At 41.0% G+C, this 21947-nt stretch overlaps 1 protein-coding gene across 1 annotated transcript; it reads left to right on the top strand.

The window, feature by feature from the left end:
* Positions 1-246: 246 nt before the first annotated feature.
* On the top strand, positions 247-20618 carry GKN2 (gastrokine 2). Its single transcript, XM_030201859.1, has 6 exons — positions 247-393; positions 7182-7226; positions 8314-8451; positions 9796-9906; positions 14873-15014; positions 20335-20618. Exons 1-6 carry the CDS (start codon positions 382-384, stop codon positions 20427-20429), a joined length of 543 nt encoding a protein of 180 aa, XP_030057719.1. The 5' UTR covers positions 247-381; the 3' UTR covers positions 20430-20618.
* Positions 20619-21947: the final 1329 nt, after the last annotated feature.

Below are 21947 nucleotides of genomic sequence, written 5' to 3'. Positions count from 1 at the left end.
TCTGTGGTACTGTAGATCAATTAAGTATATCCATCCTAGCTTTCTTCAGGGCAGTGACTATATTTTTCACATGGTTTCTCTACATTAGTGAGCATGGTTAAAAGTTAGTGCACGAAGACACCTTTAGTCTGAAACTGGTGTGTACACGATGAAGTATCAGTTTCTTGGATGTGATTCAGATAAAGCTTTGTGACTCACTGGCTCTTGGTGTGTCACTCTGATACGGACCCAGGCTATTGAAACAAATCTTTTTCCAAGCAGGGTTTTCCACACCTCAAGATATAAAAGTTAGCAGGCATAGCCTGTACAATTCCATTTGATTCCACCTGTGGCTTCTTCCCATACGTGATTTATCTGCTGACAAACCAAGTGAAGGCAGCAATGAAGGCTCTGGTATGTATGTTCGATATTAGACTAAATATTCTTTTGCTGAAAAGGCTGTGTAGTATTTTTTTTAAATTAAAGTAGCCAGGATTATTTTATGAAATGCAAATATATTGGCAGAAATTATAAACTTGCCTTGCTAAATTAGTGTGATGCTGGAGTGTAAGTCCCTTTATGATTGAAAAAGTCCAGATTTCAGTGGGTCCAGTGGACAATGCAAAACCAGTTTGGCACTTCAAAAGTGATGAGAGCAAAATGTCTAATATGTGTGGCTCTTTTGAAGAACAACGCTTTATTGTGAAATCAGCATCTTTGAGAGGATGAGAAGAGTTAGTTGGAAACAAAGGTGATGTTTTGAAAGAACTTTGGCAGATTACTTAAAGCGACTTGAAACAGCAAAGCTCAGAAGCTAGATTTTCCCAACCTTTTCCCAAGCTCCTTATTTTTATCACTGGAGAAAGTAATTGATAGGGAGGTCTTGTGCCAAAGAAGAAGTTTTAAGGAAACCTGGAAATGTCTTCCATACTGTTATTCCTGGTGGGAATAAAGAGCATAATTTATAATTACCTGGTTGATGTTTCAGTGCTAGGTCAGACAGTTTATGTTCTCTTTGTGAACTTATGATTACACATAGAAATTGGGGTGGGGGGTGGGGGGGGGGGAGAAGGGGCTGCTCTCTTTTAGCATTAACTTTTTATATTTGCCATAAGAGGAATTTATTATCTGTGCTTTTTTATTGACTAGCTTTAGAGTGTTTTTAATGCAACTGAACTGCTGTGTTACCACTGCCCATAAAAAAAGGCTAATATTTGATATACCACATTAGCATAGGGGATAAACAAAAGGCAACTAGGATCCAAAATACCTCTAAATAGAGCAGTCCTCTGTAACCAGCTCTTCATACAGTATAATGAGATGGCATGGAAGACACTTTGCACCTTTGTCCCTCTCTGTCTGTTGAAGGTAGTGATAATAACACCTTTCCAGAAAACATGCTGAAATGGGATTCACACTTAGTTAATCAATTATAGATAGGAAAGATTAACTATGGCATTATTGCAGTGATGTACCTATCTTGGTTGCCACCTGGGGCAGAGCACCCCCTCCTCCAGGCGTGTCACCCCCCCCCCCTCCGCCTACTTCTGCCAAATTCCTCCCTCCAAGCAGTAAAGGGGTGCACTGAGCAGACATGCGACTGTTGACTCTGCCAGTCCCCTGTCCCCTCTGACGTCAGCTTCCTGTCTGGGGCAGGGGACCGGCAGAGCCAACAACCACATGACTGCTCACCCCCTTACTCCCTGCACCTGGGGCAGACAACACCCATTGCCTCACCCTTGGTACACCAGTATATTATTGATTACCTTCTTGTCCATTTTTTAAAATACAAGTTAGGCTTTCTTTTGTAAGGGGAAGGAAGCCCAAACATTTAGCCTCATTTACTAACTTGTGTGAATGTGTTAACACATATTAATGTAATTTAACACACATTAATTTTCAATAGGGTCTATTCACTATAAAGGTAATTATATAACTGGGAATGTGTAGTTATGCATACCTTGTGTACATAAGTATATAGAAAAGTGTTACTTGGCACTGCTTGTTATTCTCTAAGGGTGCACGTACTGTAAGTGCTATAGCATACATGTCTGCAAGAGGACATATCGATAGGTGGAGCATGGGCAGTGTGGGGGCAGTGCTGCTACTTATGCGCACAGGTTTCAGAATACTTAAGTTATGTATGTGCCATTGACCTGACGTAAATCGACATGCCTACATTTAGGCATGCCAGCGCAGGTTTGCACTAGTATTTTATAATGGAAACAAGGTGTCCAGATGCAATATAGAAAAGACGCTCTCTGCGCAGCACTGGAACATCTAAAGGTGTATGTAAATACAGAATTTTTCCCCATGTGCTTAACTCCAATTTCACATTAGTAAATAAGGCCCATAATTTGTTCTTTTAGCTCTCTATTTTAAAAAAAAAAATTGGGGGGGGGGGGGGGGTACAGGATTTACAGCTTTCATTATGGCGGCAGCTTTCATTCTTAAACTATTTTTCTCAAACATCACCCATCAGCTGCTAGGATCACAGTTACACTTTAGGTTAAGCTTGAAACATCTGAGGGAGGCAAGATGGTGTCCGAGAAAGAAGCATTAGAAGCAGCTCTCGTCCTATCCGCTGATCTCCAATTGAGAAACGTTATTCCTATCACAAATGCCAAAAAGGAGAGGTAGACAATGCGCCAGCCCCGCAACGCCTGTCTCACCTGCTGCTGGGACGTTGGATCGCTTCTTTTTGCCGGGAGGATTATCGGAGCTTCCTTGCAGCCAGAGAGTCTGGGGAGAGGTTTGCCATCTCTCCGGCCAGAGCACGAAACATCTTTTAGCCCCAAATTGAGAGTCCCACCTCCTATGCCGGTGGTGGCCTCGAGGACGGTCCAGGAAACCCCTGAGGAGGAATCGACAGAGTCTCCAGCACAGGTGTCGACCTGAGGCAGGAAACGCTGACTTTCCCCGTGGTGGAAATGGCGGGTGAAGGAGGAGGAGAAAGTATCCCTGGGGAAAATCTTGAATCATCTTGGAGACAGCCAGCGGAGGCTTCCTTATCAGACTTGGACTTACCAAGTAAGTCCTTTTTGCCTAAAAAACCTTCAGTAATAACCTTGGAAAATATATGGGAAGCTTTGGTTGGATTGGAAGCTTCCTTTTCTCAGAAGTTTAAATCTCTTAATCAGCAATATAACTCTGACTTGGAAAAAATAACTATGTTGGACAAAAAAGTATTAAATATGGGTAAAGAGGTTGAAACAAATTCTATAACGATACAAAATTGTCAACAGATACAAGCTAATCTTATAAAAGAAAACCTTTTCCTGCAAAACAAAATTGAAATTCTTGAAAAATTTCAACGCTCTAATACCCTTAGATTAACAAATTTTCCTAAGCAAATTTCAATCTCACCTTTGATAACTTTTAAAAAGTATCTAACTGAGGTATTAAAAATTCCTGAAGAATCATATCCTCCTATATCAAAAATATACTATATACAGCCTTTTTACAAGAAGCAACAAGAATCTGGAGAGAGATACGTGTAACATAGTAGATGACGGCAGAAAAAGACCTGCACAGTCCATCCAGTCTGCCCAACAAGACAAACATATGTGTAAACCTTACCTTGATTTGTACCTGCCTTATTCAGGGCACAGACCGTACAAGTCTGCGCAGCAGTACTTCCCGCCTCCCAACCACCAGTCCCACATCCCATCACCGGCTCTGGCACAGACCGTATAAGTCTGCTCTCCACTATCCTCGCCTCCCAACCACCAACCCCCTCTTCCCCCCACCTGCTCCGCCACCCAATTTTGGCTAAGCTTCTGAGGATCCATTCCTTCTGCACAGGATTCCTTTATGCATATCCCACGCATGTTTGAATTCCGTTACCATTTTCATCTCCACCACCTCCCGCGGGAGGGCATTCCAAGCATCCACCACCCTCTCTGTGAAAAAATACTTCCTGACATCTTTCCTGAGGCTGCCCCCCTTCAACCTCATTTCATGTCCTCTCGTTTCTACCGCCTTCCCATCTCCGGAAAAGATTTGTTTGCGGATTAATACCTTTCAAATATTTGAACGTCTGTATCATATCACCCCTGTTTCTCCTTTCCTCCAGGGTATACATGTTCAGGTCAGCAAGTCTCTCCTCATACGTCTTGGAACGCAAATCTCGTACCATTCTCGTAGTTTTTCTTTGCACCGCTTCCATTTTTTAAACATCCTTCGCAAGGTACGGCCTCCAAAACTGAACACAATACTCCAGGTGGGGCCTGACCAACGACTTGTACAGGGGCATCAACACTTCCTTTCTTCTGCTGATCACACCTCTCTCTATACAGCCTAGCAACCTTCTCGCTACAGCCACCGCCTTGTCACACTGTTTCGTCGCCTTCAGATCCTCGGATACTATCACCCCAAGATCCCTCTCCCCCTCAGTACCTGTCAGACTCTCGCCGCCTAACACATAAGTCTCTCTTGGGTTTCTACTCCCTACTTGCATCACTTTGCATTTCTTCGCATTGAATTTTAATTGCCAAACCTTAGACCATTCTTCTAGCTTTCTCAGATCCTTTTTCATGCTTTCCACTCCCTCCCGGGTGTCCACTCTGTTGCAAATCTTAGTATCATCCGCAAATAGGCAAACTTTACCTTCTAACCCTACGGCAATGTCACTCACAAATATATTGAACAGAATCAGCCCCAGCACCGATCCCTGAGGCACTCCACTACTCACCTTTCCCTCCTCCGAGCGAACTCCATTTACCACCACCCTCTGTCCGTCAACCAGTTCCTAATCCAGTTCACCAACTTGCAGAAAACTTTGATATGAACCTAACTCAAATATTGCAAGATGACAAAATTGGATTGACAACTGCTACACTTAAAGTAGTCTTTATTTTACAACCCGATAGAGACTGGGTACTTAAACAATATTTTCTTCATAGAGAACAACTTTTCCTGGACTGTAAAATAAGAATTTACCCAGATATCTCTAAAGCAACACAAAAGAAAAGGCAAGAGTTTCTTAAATTGTGCCCGAAAGCTTTGCAATTGGGGGCTTTATTTTGGTTGAACTTTCCCTGTAAATGTGTTTTAAAATTTAACTCCGTTAAATATGTTTAAAAAAAAAATCAAAACAATTAAATTCTTTTCTGGAAGCCAAACTGGCTGAACTACCCATGATACATCCAAGGACTATAACAACTTCGACTCCGTAATAGTATAAGGAACCCGGTAGCTCTTCTCGACCGTCTTTTTTTTCCTTTTCTTAGTGTTAGATGTTATTAATATATTCTGAGTTTCTAATTTCCTTCAGTATTGTGTAATGCCTCCAATTATTGGACTAAAGATGCGCAATAGATCATTCCTTTGATTAAGAAATTTATACTTATTATTTCCATTGTATATATTTTGACTTAAAATCATCTTTTTGAATTTCAAGTGATATGCTGAAATTAAAATGTAAAATTCAATAAATAAAAAAAAAACAAAACAAAACTTGAAACATTTCACACACACACACACACACACGTTTGTGTGTATGTATGTGTTTGTATGTAAAATAAATTGTAAATATACCGCAAGGATACTATTTGCAAAGGCATTGTGCCTTATGGAGAAAGACAACAGAGTCCTTTTACTAAAGTGCATTAACCCCCTGATTCTATAAAAGTCACCAAAAACTGTGTGCGCAAATTTAAGCACATTTTTGATTTGAGTGCACAATTTAATAGAACAATGAGCCAATTAGTGTCAATAATTAGCTTTTTAGCCAGCAATTATTGGCACTAATTAGATTTAATTGAGATTTACCCACGTAAAGCTAGGCATAGAATCTGCTCCTATAATTTATGCATGGCCTGAAAAAGGGGGTGCAGAAATGGGAGGGTCATGGGCATTTTGGGGTGGTTTGTGGGCGTGGTTTTGAGTTACATGCAGAACTGTAGAATAACGGTGCTCTGTGCATAAATTTAGGCACCATTTTTACCACAGTTTCATTGGTGCAAATGATGGTGCATAAATTTACATGTGACCTCTCCACTTAAGTGGTAATTCTATAAACCATGCTGAACTTTAGGCGCAGCTTATAGAATACTGCTTAAGCGGGGGTTTTTCAGTGTTGATTTTTTAGGTGCCGTATATAGAATCTAGCCCTAAGCCCTTAATGTGTGTTTAACATAAGTATTAAGGCCTTGTGTGGTAATTTGCCTGTTTCTGCGCATTAAAACGGCATGTTACTGAATTTTTTAGAATTTTTGTGTCAGCGAGTCTGGCATGGGCGGAGAGTGGGCATAGAAGCACTAGCATTTACTGTGAGCTAATTGGCTAAGTGATCTCATCTTAACTCCCTGCAGGTACCGCATGCGAATGGGAACATTACCACATAACCTATAATAAAAATGACTGGGATGTCACTTCTTGATGCGGCGTTAGTTTTGGGCTGGCTGCGCATTGAAATCCTGTCTTATAACATGTTAAGCCCTAAACTTACCACACTTTAGTAAAAGGGACCCAATGTCTAACTGCTACCTCATCTGCATGGAATAAATTCAAATGAAAATACAGAAAGATTAGGTTGTGAATATTTATATACAGTGCTGGCAATCGTCGATGTTGCTCCGGATCCTCGTGCCAGGCAACGAAAGTTCTCTTAACATGCCATTTTCACTTTGGCAGAGCCATTGTTGGCTTTGCAATGACAAGATGCAAAAAAAACTGTGGCCTACAGTAATGGCAAGAAATCTGTGGAAGCTGCAACTGGATTGTGCTTAGATTTCAGTTCATTTTGTTTTGGGGGGGTGTTTTTTAAATGCTGTTTTCCCCCTATTAGCTACCCTTGGTTTATTGTCTATGAGATGTAGAGCAAAACGCTTCCCCTGGACCAGAGGCTGTGTTTGATGTATTAGCAGTAGAATGTGGTGGGGAAATGTAGCCATGGGAAAAGCAACTTTTTGCCTCTCATGTTATCACCAACTAGATAGCTTCAGGTGTCATTCTATAGGTGCTAGCTCTGTGGATGCTGTGGGTGTTTGAGTACTCCATTATTGAGCAAACTCCTTTACTATGTCAAAGGAGGGGAAATTTCCATTGGTTTAGCACCCCCAATCATTTTGAAAAGTTGGGTTCTATGTCAGATGTAGGGTAGAATTGGATTTGTTAGTATTCACCTGCTAGTCAAAAAGGGTGCTATGCTGCCCCTGGTTTGTTGTACTAGAAATTAAATTGGTGAATTTGTTTTTCAGATTGCCATCACTGCCCTCTTATTTTCCCAGACCTTGGCCGATGATGTAAGTAAATGAGAACCTTAAGTTAAATAAGCAAAAAAACTAAACTAGTATGGTTTTGTGATTGGTCAAAAGTGTCAACAACTAATATTACCTTGTCTTCAGGAGAGTCTCTTAAATTTGAAAGTAAATCTAGAGTTTTAGGAGTAATGTTGGATTCAAATTTGACCTTTGAACCTCAGATTAACAAACTTGCAAAGAAATGTTTTAAAAATCTATGATGTTTAAGAGCTATGAGATCTTCTTTGAGTCCTGCAAGTTTCAGGACCATAGCTCGGGCAATTTTGATCCCTTATTTAGTTTATTGTAACTATACAGCTCTATTACTCAGAAACTAAGGAGAAGGTTGTGGTTACTACAAAGCACAGCTGCTAGATTCATTTTTAGGGAGAGAAAGTTTTGTGAAGCTACTGCGCTCGTGAACAAGATGCATTGGCTTAAAATGGAATTGCGCATTCATTTTAAGATAGCCTGTTTAGGTTAGGTTCTGAAAATATTATATAAATTTTAGCACCTCCTATTAATAGGTCTCATTTGAGATGTGCTCAAGACTAACTCTTGATTTCCCTTCAATGAAAAATGTAAATTACAGTTCTATCTGGGAACGTTCATTTATTTATCAGAGTGCTAAAATATGGAATGATATTCCTGTTCAGATTCATAAAATTTAATCTTATTCTTTTTTGTAAGGTATTTAAAACATATTTGTTTTCAAGACAACAACTGTAAATTAAGTGATTTGGTTTCCAGGGAGTCAATGTATGTCTTTTATTAAAACAACATAATGTTTGTATAAGTTGTGTAAATGGGAAATGGTTATTGTATATTCCTTCTTACATGAAGTCATTCTTTATATGTAATCCGCCTTGCATCCTTACGGTTAAAGGCAGAATGTAAACTGTATAATATAATACAGTACAATGTATAGACTTGATATTGTATATAGACTAGCATCAGGAAAGGGTGAGATATACAACCTGAGATAGTAAGATTTTTTTCTTTCAAGCTCTGTGTTCATAAGTGGAGAAAACATGGCATTCTTTATACTGTATGTAACCCACTATTTGCAACTTCTGTGTTCTGTATACAGTCGATTAGCATCATAAACCAGGGTAATGATGGTGGTAGCATCCACCAGACAGTGAACATCAACAACGAAAACAACATTGCCAACATTAATGCTCACGCTGGGATGTGCTCCTCAAATTCAATATTTGATTATGGACGTGTAAGTCAACTCTCTCTCCCCCCCCCCCCCAACAATGGTATTATTACTACTACTACTACAACAACTATTTATCATTTCTTTAGCACTATTAGATGTACACAGTACTGTACACAGACTAGTAAGAGACAATCCCTGCTCAACAGAGCTTACAATCAATTCAAGACTGACAGGACAAATACGAGATTAGGGAATTTCATCTGAGAATGATTAAAACAGGGTATTAAACAGGAGAATAAGGGGTTAAGGGTTAAGTGTCCTCAAAAAGGTGGACTTTTAGTTTTGATTTGAATAGATCCAGAGATGGAGCATGATGTACCAACTCATGAAATCTATTCCAGATGTACTGCTCAATAAGGTAGAAGAATAGAGTCTGAAGTTGGAGCTGGAGGAGAAGGTCACAGATATGAGTGACTTATCCAATAAATTGACTTCTGGGGAGGTGTGTAGGGAGAGATAAAATAGCAGAGATACTGAGAGCTGCAGAATGAATGCATTTGTCAGTAAGAGAAGTTTGAACTGTATGTAGAAACAGATGAGCCAATGAACTGACTTGAGATGAGGGGTTATATGAGTGTAGTGACACTGGCAAAAAATAGGTCATGTAGCAGAATTTTTAATAGATTGAAGAGGAGAGAGCTAGTTTAGTGGGAGATCTGTGAAGACAGAGTTGCAGTAGTCTAAGAATGAAGTGATGAGAGTGTGAATAAAGTTTTTGAGAGTGTGTTTAGAAAGGAAGGGATGAATTTTGCTGACATTATAGAGAAAGAAATTACATGTTTTAGCAATCTGTTGGATGTCTGCAGAGTAATAGAGAGAGAGAGAGGAGCCAAAGATGACCCCAAGATACAGGAAGGACAACAATATAATCCATAGAAATAGAGAATGAGGAGAAAAAGAGAGGTGGAGTTAGGGTGAAAGATAAGAAGCTCAGTCGTGGCCATGTTCAGTTTCAGATGCTAGTGATATATTCATGTAGCAATGTCAGACAAGCAGGCTAGGACTTGGGCCTGGATTCCTGGTGAAATTTCAATTGTAGAATGGTAGATCTGGGAGTAATCAGCATAAAGATGGTACTGAAAACCATGGAAGGAGAGCAGAACACCAAGGGAACAAATATATAGAGAGAAGTGATCCCAAGAGCCAGCTGATAGTGGGACAGCAAATAAAATAATTAAAATTGGGAACTATTTTGGTGATTCTATAAGAATAGTTGTTGTTGCTGTGAAATTCTGAATCTTTTCTATTTCTTTTCTTCTTGCTTGTTATACAATGATTATTGTGACATGGTTTCCAATCAAGTCAACTTTATTGATAATTGCTGACTCTGTGTTTTGGTTGTTAAAGGGCCTCATTGCTACCAGGCTGCTTTCCCGCAGAGCTTGCTACGTTGGTAGAATGAACAGAGAAATTTTTCCTAGTCTGAAGGAGCTGAGACAACTTGCTTATGACCAACAGGTAATTGTGTGAAGTGTCTTTGGTGCCCACCCCATGTAAGTGTTGGATTCAGATCAGCAAAAATGTTCCAAGCAGTGCCTGGGTAATGCTAAACATTAATGTGAAAAGTCAAGAGTACAACTAAATCCAGGCCTAATTACAAACAATTCAAAAGAATCAAGGTAAAGGAAAAGGGCATTTCAGCCGTTTGAATTGTAAGCTTACATCTTTGTTTTTTGGTCAATCCCATTCCCCTGCCCCCTCCTCCGCTATGGTATCCCAAAAGACTTTTTGTATGGATTCAACTATCTAATCTGTATTCAGCCGTACCTTTCTATGGATAAGTTATCCATATAATGTAAGTAACGTGTTATCATTGTAAATGTCAGCAGATACAGACCTGCATGGTCCATCCAGTCTGCCCATCAAGGTGGCCAGACTTGAATCTTGTACTCTGCACAGGATCCACTTCATCAAAATTAAACAGTGGTATACTTAATCTCTGTCTCTCCTTGCCAATTTTGGGGCTTAGACCCTAGAAGTCTGCCCAACACCAGTCCTACTTCTCAACTACTGGAGTTGCTATTGAAGTCCACTCCAGCCTTGACCCTGATCTGTTTTTGCCATTTATGGAACCCAGACTGTAGAAGTCTGCCCGGCATTGGTTTTACATCCCAACCTCTGAAGTTGAGTTCAAAGCTCACGCCAGCTATGAGGTCATTTAAGTTTTTCTGTAATTGGATTCCATCCTTTTCTATTTATTTATTATTTATTCATTTAAACAATATTTACAAGAAACATCTTGCTTAGGAAAGTGTCATATAACTAGGAACTGTTATAAAAGGAAAATACTCTCAAAAACAAGCATATAAATCTATACACTTTCAAATTTATAAGACACTCAAGTCCATAATGGGAGATCCAAGATTTCAGGTAATCTAAGGGGAGAAATAATATAGGAAAAAAGTTACTGGGTAAATCCTTCTCTGCTAAGAAATTATACATTATTCTTTAAAGCTTCTCCATTTTAACTGAGGTTACTAATGCTGACAGATGTTCAGGTTCAGTAAATACATATTTCTTCCCCCCCAGCCTTACTATGCACTTGCAGGGGTACCTTAAAAAGAAGACACCCCCCAAGTGCAGAATTTCTGGCTTAAGGAGTAAGAATTGTTTCCTCCGTCGACGTGTCTCCTTGGAGACATCAGGAAATAACAATATTTTGAGACCCAAAAAAGGGTTCTCTTTATTACGGAAAAAAAGGCGGAAGATCCAATTCTTATCAGGTAGTAGGGCGACAGTCGCTACCAAAGTAGCGGCTGTGACCAATTCAGAGTCAGAAGTCTCAAGCAAAAGAGAAACGTCAATAGGTTTTTCAGTCTCTTGATTCAAGTTCCTTTCTGGGACATAATAAACTTGGGAAAAGGGTGGAAAGTCCTTTTCCTGAACATTCAAATTTTCACGAAAATAAGGTTTCAACATATCAAGAGGAAAAACATTTGGAATCCTAGGAAAGTTAACGAATCTCAGGTTATGATTTTTAGTATAATTGTCAAAAGCCTCTGTTTTGCGCCTGAGATTAGTTACATCTTTTACCATCAAAGTTTGTAACGTTTCCATCTTCATAACCCTTTGGTCAATTTTTTCCATTTTTTCATTTAAAACTTTAAACTCTTCCTCTTTTTTTTTCAGGTCACTTTCAATAGTCTTTACTCTTGGTAAAAACTCTTCAGTTTGCTTAAGAAAACATTGTCCCAGGTTGGACATTAAATCCCACAGAGTATCTAAAGTCACATTCTTTGGCTTGGCCACTAACTCTTTAGGAATTTCAAACCTTACTGAGGACTGTAAATCTGCTGCACTTCGACCCTCAGTTTCTCTCTCCTCAATAAGTGGTGATGATATGGGCAAACTTCCCTCCATTCCTTCCCCCGATGGTAAAGACGCTTCTCCCCGAGGTTCTTCCGGGTCCCCTACTCCTTCCGAGGGAGACCCCGTCGGGTCAAAGAGGAAGGAACTGGCGCCAAGCGGTTGAGGAGGAGGAGTGCGTGCAGCGGGGCTTAAAGTTGTTTCCAGTCCGGGGGAAGCTAATATCTCCAGTTCGCCGGCGTTCCCGATCGGAAGCGTTCCGCCTTCTTGTATAAGTTCCCGTGGCCTCATGAATCGATCCAGAGGACCAGGTAGCGGGGATAAATGCGGGGAAGCTCTGCCCGCGATTTTCCCTTGACGTTTAGGCATCGTAGGAGCGAGGTCTAGGGCGTCCTAGCAGGGCGCAGCCATCTTGGATCCCGGATTCCATCCTTTTCTAATACAGTGATCCTGCTGTTTGTGTGGCCCACTTAAAAGAATAATTTTATCCACGTAGGGGTTAATTTCTTAACAGGGCACCTATGTCAAAATTCCAAAATGGTGCTGATTTATAAAGGCAATACAGGTGCCTATGACCTTTATCAAATGGGCTCTCACATGCAGCTCCAATAGAGCACATATCCTCATGCAGAAATTATACCTGCTATGAAGAAGGTGCGAATCTGTGCATGTATTCTTTGTGCAGATGTGGGCCTGTTGTTCCTAAAGATATGCAGATTAATTTTGGCTGTTTATAGACTGATACAGCTAAATGAATCTGCTTTGCAGACCATCATTAAAGAAAAACACCAACATGGTTACACCCAATGCTGACCACACAAATGCTTTTCAAGACTGACCCCAAATTTAGTTTTTTTTTTTTATTCTTTATAATATTGATTTCAACAAAATGCTAATAATTCTGAGACCAACTTTCAAATAACCAGGAAAGTAGATGCTATTAGTACATACATTTTCCTCTTTATTCTATAATCTGCCAAACTTTATCAGTAAAGAGAGATTCAGTCAGCATATAATTCAGTTTTAAATAATAAAACCTCAATAGCCCAGGGAGAGCTATGTATTGCTCGAAACCCCCTTAAAGGGCAACTATCACCGATTTTCTAATAAGAGTTGGAAAAAAGAAGTAGTAAAAAACAACTTCCTAAGGAGAAAAAATATTACCCCCCAAAATCCAACCAAATTACATAAAAATGCTGACTAAGTCACTGCTCACTGAAACCAACAAACAAAAAAGTAGTTTGAAAAACAAAAAATTTACTAAGGTAGAAACTAATCTAAGTTCTATACCCCCCCCCCCCATTTACTAAGCTGTACTAACAGCTGCTGTGCTGTAATGCCGACACAGCCCATATTGCTGCACGGCTTAGTAAATGGGGGGAAAGTGCTTATGTGCAAAGCAGGGGTGTAGCTACGTGGGGCCATGGGGGCCTGGGCCCCCATGGATTTTGCCCTGGACCCCCCTGCCAACGACCCTCTCGACACCCTCTCCCTCCCTCCCTCCCACCGCCAACCTGCCATTGCCTACCTTTGCTGGCAGAGGACCCCAACCTCCGCCAGCCGAGGTCCTCTTCTTCCTTCGTTCTGTTTCTGAGTCTGACCCCCGCCAGCAAAGGTAGGCGACGGCGATGGCGGGGGAGGGCTGGCGGCGGGAGAGGCGGTCGAGAGGGTCGTCGGCAGGGGGGGGGTCAAAGTTGGTGGCGGCGGCGGCGCCGTGGGAGGGGGGAGCTAAAATGTGCCCCCTCACCTCGGGCTTTGGACCCCCCTCCTGCCGAAGTCTGGCTACACCCATGATGCAAAGGTATGTGCATGTAAGCAGGGCATGGGCAGCACCCACACTTACACATGTAACTATAGCTATGTGCTTGAGTGCAATGTTTAGGTGGCAACATTTACACCAGCCATACACCAGGCATAAATGCTCCCACCTAAAAGGCACATATATTTTTATTATATTTCTTTTTATTTTATTTGTTGCATTTGTATCCCACATTTTCCCACCTTTTTGCAGGCTCAATGTGGCTTACATAGTTCCGTTTACGGCGTTAGCCGGTTCCGGTCTGAACAAATACAGTGTGTAACGAATACACAAGGTGATGTTGTGGTAGAATGAAGTACATGTGTAATAGGTATAATTAGGGGAAAATTAGAAAGAGGGAAGAAGAGTCAGGTAATGTCCATTACGGTCTTTGGTTACGTTGTGTCACAGGTATCCAAGTATTTTTATGTTGGGTCGGTGGGGTATGCTCTTCTGAACAGGTCTCTCTTTAGTGCTTTCCGAAAATTTAGGTGGTCGAGCGTAGTTTTTACTGCTTTTGGTAGTGCGTTCCATAGTTGTGCACTTAAGTAGGAAAAGCTGGATGCATAGGTGGATTTGTATTTGAGTCCTTTGCTGTTTGGGTAATGGAGATTTAGGTATGATCGTGCTGATTTTGTGGTGTTTCTGGATGGCAGGTCGATGAGGTCTGTCATGTATCCTGGTGCCTCGCCGTAAATAATTTTATGAAAAGTCATGCAGATTTTGAAAGTGATACGTTCTTTGATTGGTAGCCAGTGCAGTTTTTCTCGGAGTGGCTTGGCGCTGTCAAAACGCGTTTTTCAAAGTATAAGCCTGGCTGCTGTGTTTTGGGCGGTCTGAAGTTTCTTTATAATTTGATCCTTGCATCCCGCATAGATTCCATTACAGTAGTCTGCGTGGCTTAGTGCCATTGACTATATCAGGTTACAAAATATTTCCCTTGGGAATATATGCCAATTTATGCACTATTCCATAATGTCATCTGGGCATCCAGATACCATTATAGAACAGTAGCTAGTGTCCAGTAATTTGACCGCATTTTGGCACCTATTATTGGCTCCCTATACAGAACTGACTCCTTTACACCAATTTTCATAAAGGAATTACCCGGGTATTTTCTCTTGAATATTAGCGTAAGGTATGTATGCTCAAAGCACCCATGTACTTGCGACTGTTAGTTTGCATGAGTGGCTGAGCGAGGTAAAAACTTGCCTTTGAATGTTCTTCTCCACTTAGCTCTGGAGATCAAGAAAATATGAAACATGCAGCAATGTAATAAATGCATTCTAATGGCTTTCTGTAAATATACTTTATGTCTAGATGGGGAAATCCGTTCAATTCTCAAGACAGGTCAGGCTGCAGTATGCCCCTGCACAACCTTCGCTCACCAGTATTGACCAGTTTGGCCCACATGTTGAAGCAATGTGTAGAGATATCCCTACTTATCCAGTACGGCTAGAAGGTGGGTCCGTCACGTCACTTTTGGCACAATCTGCTTTAGCCCTAACTGAAAGTAAACATTTTTTTTCTTAGCTCACAAATTATTCAAGTGTACAGAATGTTCATGTTCAACTTTCTCAACTGTTTGGCTTAGAAACTGGCTCTAAAGTGGTTTATAGCTGCAAAATGCATCATCTTGAACTATTGTGCATTCAAAACTGGTTTGAAATGCATCCATAAGTTAAAAGAAGTCTGTGCTGTATTCTTACTGGAAAAGATTTTAATAATAAGCTGTTACACAGTAGTGCTACATGTGAAGGTGGGTTTCAGAAAGAACGTATGAATCGGAATAGAATTTTAAAAGAGGATTTGCCAATATAGATCCTTTTCTAAAGTACATGAATGTACAGTGGCAGCACCCATTTTACATGTATCAACATCTAAAATATCGATGGGGCCAACCCAACAACATATATATATATACACTAGTAAAAGAGGCCCGTTTCAGAGCAAATGAAATGGGCGCTAGCAAGGTTTTCGTCGCCAACACCCCCCCCCCCCCCGGCCAACCCCTTTGTTGTTCTGCCATTGCTCCGCCCCCAATGTCATGACGTTTGAAGCGAGGCCCGGAGCGATTCCCCCCCTCCCGCCTCCCTGCCTCCCTCCCTGCCAACCCGTTCGTTGTTCTGCCATTGCTCCGCCCTCGAGGGCAGGGCCCGGAGTGATTTTGGTGGCTTCACCACCACGAACCTTCGAACCTTTTTGAAGGAAGTCAGGGCTTGTCTTCACTGACGTCAGTGTCCTCAGAACCTTGAGGGTGAGTTTTATTATAGTAGATGTGCCGGCACATACATGTGCATGTCTGCCAAGCTGTCATACAGCCAATATTAGTTGCCAGCATCACTGGGGGTGGGGGTGGGGTGGGATGAAGAATACTGAGGGATAAGAGGGTGACCTCCTAATAATCCCTTCATTAGAGTGCGGCATTGTTCCCTCTAAGCTGAGCAGGAGTCTTCCACCCACAGACCTGCCAGTGGGTAGTGCTGTTTCATTATCACATTTTCAATAGGGAGAGACAGGCAAACTGTACCACATATAGCACAGCCCCTCACTCCCACGAGAAGGTGTGACCTAACATGCCCGAGGATAGCCACAGCCATGAGATACTGTGTTACTATGCAGTCATCCAATCAGAAGCAAAACATTTACATACAGAGTAACTGTTAGCAAACGTTACATAAAACCAACTCCACTGTGCTCCGATATTCAAAAAGGTTAACCATGCAGGACAGGCTTCTGCCTGGTTAAACCCTGCTGAGCTAGCTAACTCCTAATATTCACCAGCACTTAACTGGGTAGTACTGCTGAATATCACTGTTAACCGGCCATTTCCTAGCCGCCTAAGTTAGGGACAGGTCAGGGGTACAGTAAGGGTGGAGTGGCAACTTAGCTGGTAAGCGGTGATATTCAGTCCACTAATTAGCTAAGTGCAAAACAGTTGTCCTAATCTTATGCACTAAGTTAACCAGGCACTGGTCTGAATATCGGCCAATGCCCGGTTAACTGCAGGGACAGCGGATATACTAGGATATCTGATGCGAGGAGATACGCATGCCCCAGCATTCAATATCTGGGGTTAGTTCAGCCCACAACTGAGAGCAACATACAAGTTGCTTACTGCCACGTGCTGATTATTACTCTCATATGTTCTATATGCAAAAAATATGTCTTGTGTGTAATTATGGAAAATATATTGAAAGCACGCAGCAAGTGTGATCACAACACACCTACACAAACCATTTTGCATAGAACCCTAGGTAGGAACAGGGAAGTCCAGTAGGAACTGGGATGTCTGGATCAAGAGGTTCAAAATTTCCTGATATTTTACAAAAGCCTCTGCTAAAAACAGAGCCTTTTATAAAATATATATAAGGCTACAAGTACGTACACATATAGGGGTAGATTCATTAAATGGTGCCTAGTAAATCGGTGCTGAAAACAATGAATAAACGTTATTCTACAAGCCACGTCTAAAGTTCAGTATGGTTTATAGAATAACGCTTACGCATTATGGTCACGCATAAATGTAGGCGCAACCATTTGCACCAATGAAAACGTGGAGAAAATGTCCATGCCTACATTTACATCTACTCAATTGCCCTCCCCTTGTCCCTTCCTTCCTTCTCACCCATTACTTCCTTCACCTGTAACTGTCTTATCTGTCTGTATTATTTAGATTGTAAGCTCTTTTGAGCAGGGACTGTCTCTTTGTATCAGGTGTTCAGCGCTGAGTGCATCTGGCGCTTTACAAATGCTAATAATAATAATAATCTACGCGCAGAGCACCATTATCCTCTAACTACATGTGTAACTCAAAGCCATGCCCCATTCCACCCCAAAACACCCATGACCGTCCCCTTTCTGTGCCTTCTTTTTTGAGCTGCACGTAAAGTTTAGGTGAGGTTCCCGCATCTAACTTTATGCGTGTAACACCCAATAAAATCTAATTAGAGCCAATAATTGCTATTTATAAAACCAATTATTGGCACTAATTGGCTTGTTATTCAATTACATTGCGTGCACATCACCACGTGTGCAATTTTTGGCAACCTTCATAGAATCAGGGGATATTTACCAGCACATACAATAAGAGCGTCAGATTTGCAAACATACATGTTCTAAAAAAGAGCTGCGTCACCATGAATTTTACATGATTAAGTGTGCTAAATTTGCAACCTGCATGTGTGTTTGCTGGTCCATACATATAAAAGCAGGATTTCATAAGACTGCATGAACCAAAGGAGCCAGTTATTTTTTTCCAAATTTTTGAGATGATGTTGGATGCCACTGAGATATACACAATTGCTCCCTAAATCACTGGAAGAGATCCTGGGCCCAAACCATCTCAGAGCTGGTGTAAGTGCCAAAAGGGGAATTTTGAGAAATATACTTGTAAAATAGGAATATGTAAATTGTTTCCTGGACCACTCAAACCAGGCCTCCTTTAAAACTGATGCATCCCACGGCATCTTTGCACGAGCAAGTAGCTGCACTGAAAAACAGCGGAAGTTTGATGTTTTTGGTTATAATTGCTATTAGGTGTTACAGACAATTATTATATTGGAAATGAAAATTTGTAAAAATAAAAAAATAGGTGTTTGCACTTCTCTAAAGGGTTAGGCACCCAAAATGTAAATGCTAAGTTAGTATTCTACTGTATAATGGCAAATCTGTGCACTTAAAATATTACAGAATTCTAGCTTAAGTCAGCAGTTAGGCATCTAACTGACTGCATTCAATAAAGCGTGCACTCAGATAATCAGAACATCCATGACCCGCCCATATGATGCTCCTTTTGCAGTTACACACTAGAACAGCTAGGCACTGTTACAGAATAACATCAGACGCCTAAATGTTGCTTCACCCTCATTTTGGTGCTTAACCTTTGTTTGCATGCCACAAATAGGCACCTAACGTTTGGCGCACTATGTAGAATTAGCCTTAAAGGGGTGAATTCTAATTAAATCTAATTAGTGCCAATAACTGGTTGTTAAAAAGCCAATTATCGGTGCTAATTAGCTCAATATGCAATTAAATTGCTCATAGTAAAGTCTTTATAGTCACAGTGGGGACAGTTCTATAACATAGGTCCTAACATTTACATGTATGTTATTTGCATAAATGTTTAGAATGCTAGCATATAAACACATACGTGTGCACACACATGCATATATTTATATATTTATTTATTAGGATTTACTAACCACCTTTTTGAAGGAATTCACTCAAGGTGGTGTACAGTAAGAATAAATCAAACATAAGCAATAGACAATTAGAGCAGTAAAAATATTCAAATAACAATACAAAGTATTGCATAGTATACTACTTACAATGTCAACGCAATATGTAATAGAACATTTTAATAGACAGCATAGGGTATAAGCAAAGAAGGAGCGTATAAACGGGTAAGAGAGTAAGAGGAGTTAGAAAATAAGGTGACTAATTTAAAGAAAGGTGCACATGAGGTCAGAGAGATGATAAAATGTTATCTCAGCTAGGGTAGAAGTGGATAAACATGTCCTGCTGCAGTATGTGCAGCCCGTGTCATTCCTTGTGTATGTGAGTGAGACTAAGAAGTTAGCTACTTCTTCCATTAAAATCCTGGTTGAAAAGTCAAGCTTTCACCTGCTTCCTGTAGTAGAGATAGTCTTGTGTTAAGCGGAGCCTTTCAGGGAGTGCATTCCAGAGTGTGGGGGCTACTCTCCGGAGAAGGCTCGCTTGTGGGTATCATATTGTGTAATGTCTTTTGGGGAAGGTGTCCTTGGGAGGACCTTATTCCAATATTTCACCTAAGCACTATTCTGTAAGGATACGTATACCTTGGATAGTGCGTACTTGCAAGGAGGTGCACACAGGAGTGAAGCCAGGACAGAATATGGACAGGCCTCCTGCTTACATGCGTAACTTATAGAAAACTATAAGTTACATTTATCCAGCCGATATTCAGCCCACAGGAGGCATTCAGGCCAAGTCCCTTGATCTGCACTGAGCCTGGATATTCAATGCCGGGCCATTTCCAGTGACCAGCATTGAATATCTGGGGGGTTTTCGGGGCCGGTTTAAACTTAACCGGTCAAGTTAATATTCAGTGCTGGATGGTTACGTTTCTAGCAGCCAAAGGTAGGACTCTTATTTAGGCAGTCCGCTTTGGCTGCTAAATTTAGCTGGTGAAGTGCTGAAAAGAAACATAGAAACATGACGGTCGATAAGGGTCAAATGGCACATCCAGTCTGCCCAACCTCAGTAATCCCTAACTCCTCTTTTTCCTAAGAGATTCCACGTGCCTTTCCCATGTTTTCTTAATTCGAATATTCACGGCTAGCTGGTTATATCATGCAATATAACCAGTTATCCGCTAGGCACCAAGTGGTAATATTCAGCAAAGATAACTGGCTATCTCACACTCAATAGTAACACTTAGCAGGTTAAATGCTGTTTAACTGATCAGGAGCCATTCCTGTCCAGTTAAATAGCACTGAATATTTGCCGGTGTATCTCCGGCATTTAGTCCAAGCATTTACATGAGCTCTATGGCTGGTGCAAGTGCTCATTCCTAAATGTTAAGCGTATATATAACCCAGTTGCAGTACTCTTCTATACTGGAAAGTAGGTGCCTTTCCTCTATAGAACAGGCTCCTACCAGGAACTCATACAATTGCCATATATGTGCTGTATCAGCGTTCTAAAGAGTATCCTGCTTCCATAAAGCATATGATCCATTTGAACATGAGAAAGACATTCATGGTTACGTTTCTCTGTCGTTTTTCTCCCCTTACATCTAGAAAATGAATTGTTTGTTGAGGGCGGAGGTTGTGCTAAAGCTGGGATCCTGGGTATTTTCGGCATTTCCATCTGCGGTGGCATTACCTTCTTTTAGAAGTCAACCTTGTGCTGAAGGACAGAAGCCTTTATGAGGCTCAGCAGGGAATTCTTACGTGGGCCTGAGGCAGTTCGGCTTCCAGCACTGTTACACCTTACACTGCTCTTTGATCTGCTTACTTTGCTCAAGAAAATCTGTGACAAAATAAATAAAATGCGATGATGTGGCATTCAAGTAATCCTGAAAGATTTCCTTTCATTTTTTCTCTCTCTCTCATGACAAAGCTGAAATATTACCAAAGCAAGATGATGTCAATCAAATCTGATCAATTTCTTTGCTTAGAGTGGGCAACCAGAGAATCAGAGTAGGGAGCTGGGGCTGAATGTGGTTGATTTGGAAGCTCATAAATAAAATCATCAGGCCAGGAGTGGGCCCCAAGGTGTCTGGATTAGAAACTGGATGAGAGAGAGAGAGAGAGAGAGCGCAACAGAGAGTGGTGGCAAACAAAACTCACTCTGAGGAAAGAAGGCCTCAGGAATCAGTCCTGGGAATAACTCTGTTCAAAAGCTTTATGTGTGATACAAGGATTAAAAGGAAAAAAGTTTGTCTTTTTGTGGATGATATTAAGATCTGAAACAGAGTTTCACCTTTGATACAGTAGCAACCTAAGAGAGCTCCAAGAAATAGGTGAGTGCATGACAGTTAAAATTCAGTGCTAGAAAGTGTAGGGAGCAGTTCATAGTGAGGGCTGAGAAGCTCATACAATATGCCCCAGTCAAGAAAGAACCAAACAACAAAAGGCACCACACAAGTCACGTAAGCTATAAAAAGTGGAGAAAGCCAACCACAATGTCCAGGATGACCAAAGTTTATTCTTCAAACAAAAACTGTTGACAGAATCACCCAACACGGGCAGTGTTTCGACAAACACAGTCTTCCTCAGGCGTTTAATTCTATACATTTAGTAGACGTGGAGCACTGTTCCACCATACATCTCTAAAGCGGTCCATTAAAATATTTTGGGCATGACAATATTTAAGTTGCTGATTTGAAAGAAACCCCTGAGGAAGACTGTGTTTGTCAAAACACGGCCCATGTTGGGTGATTCCGTCAGCAATTTTTGTTTGAAGGATAAACTTTGGTCATCCTGGACATTGTGGTTGGCTTTCTCCACTTTTTATTGCTTCCAGTCAAGAGAGAGACATTAGAATGATAGAAGGTAATTGTGTAAATGGGTGCCTACTTTTAGGCACCAAGAATGTGCCTATTTGGAGCTACTTTACAAAGAAAATATGCAGATAGGTTTTTATGTGTGAGGACTTAATGCCAGCCATAGAGCTGATGTAAATACTCACACCTAGACTGAGGAAGTATGCATGCAAATCCTAGCATTCTATAATTTATACATATGTGTTTGCCCTGCCCATGCTCCACCCAGACCTGGCTCCCAGCCAGATAAGCCTAGCATATTAGGCTGTGCGAGTGGTCTTCCTCTGAACTGCTCGTGCCCCAAAACAATCTCAATTAGCCACTTTGCAAGTATAATATATACCCAATCAATCAACAAAAGCCTTG

This window comes from Microcaecilia unicolor, chromosome 4 (genome assembly GCF_901765095.1).
Source record: "Microcaecilia unicolor chromosome 4, aMicUni1.1, whole genome shotgun sequence".
In the NCBI taxonomy this organism is placed as follows: domain Eukaryota; kingdom Metazoa; phylum Chordata; class Amphibia; order Gymnophiona; family Siphonopidae; genus Microcaecilia; species Microcaecilia unicolor.
Note: the sequence above shows the minus strand (reverse complement) of the source record. Positions and strands in the feature narration are given on the sequence as shown.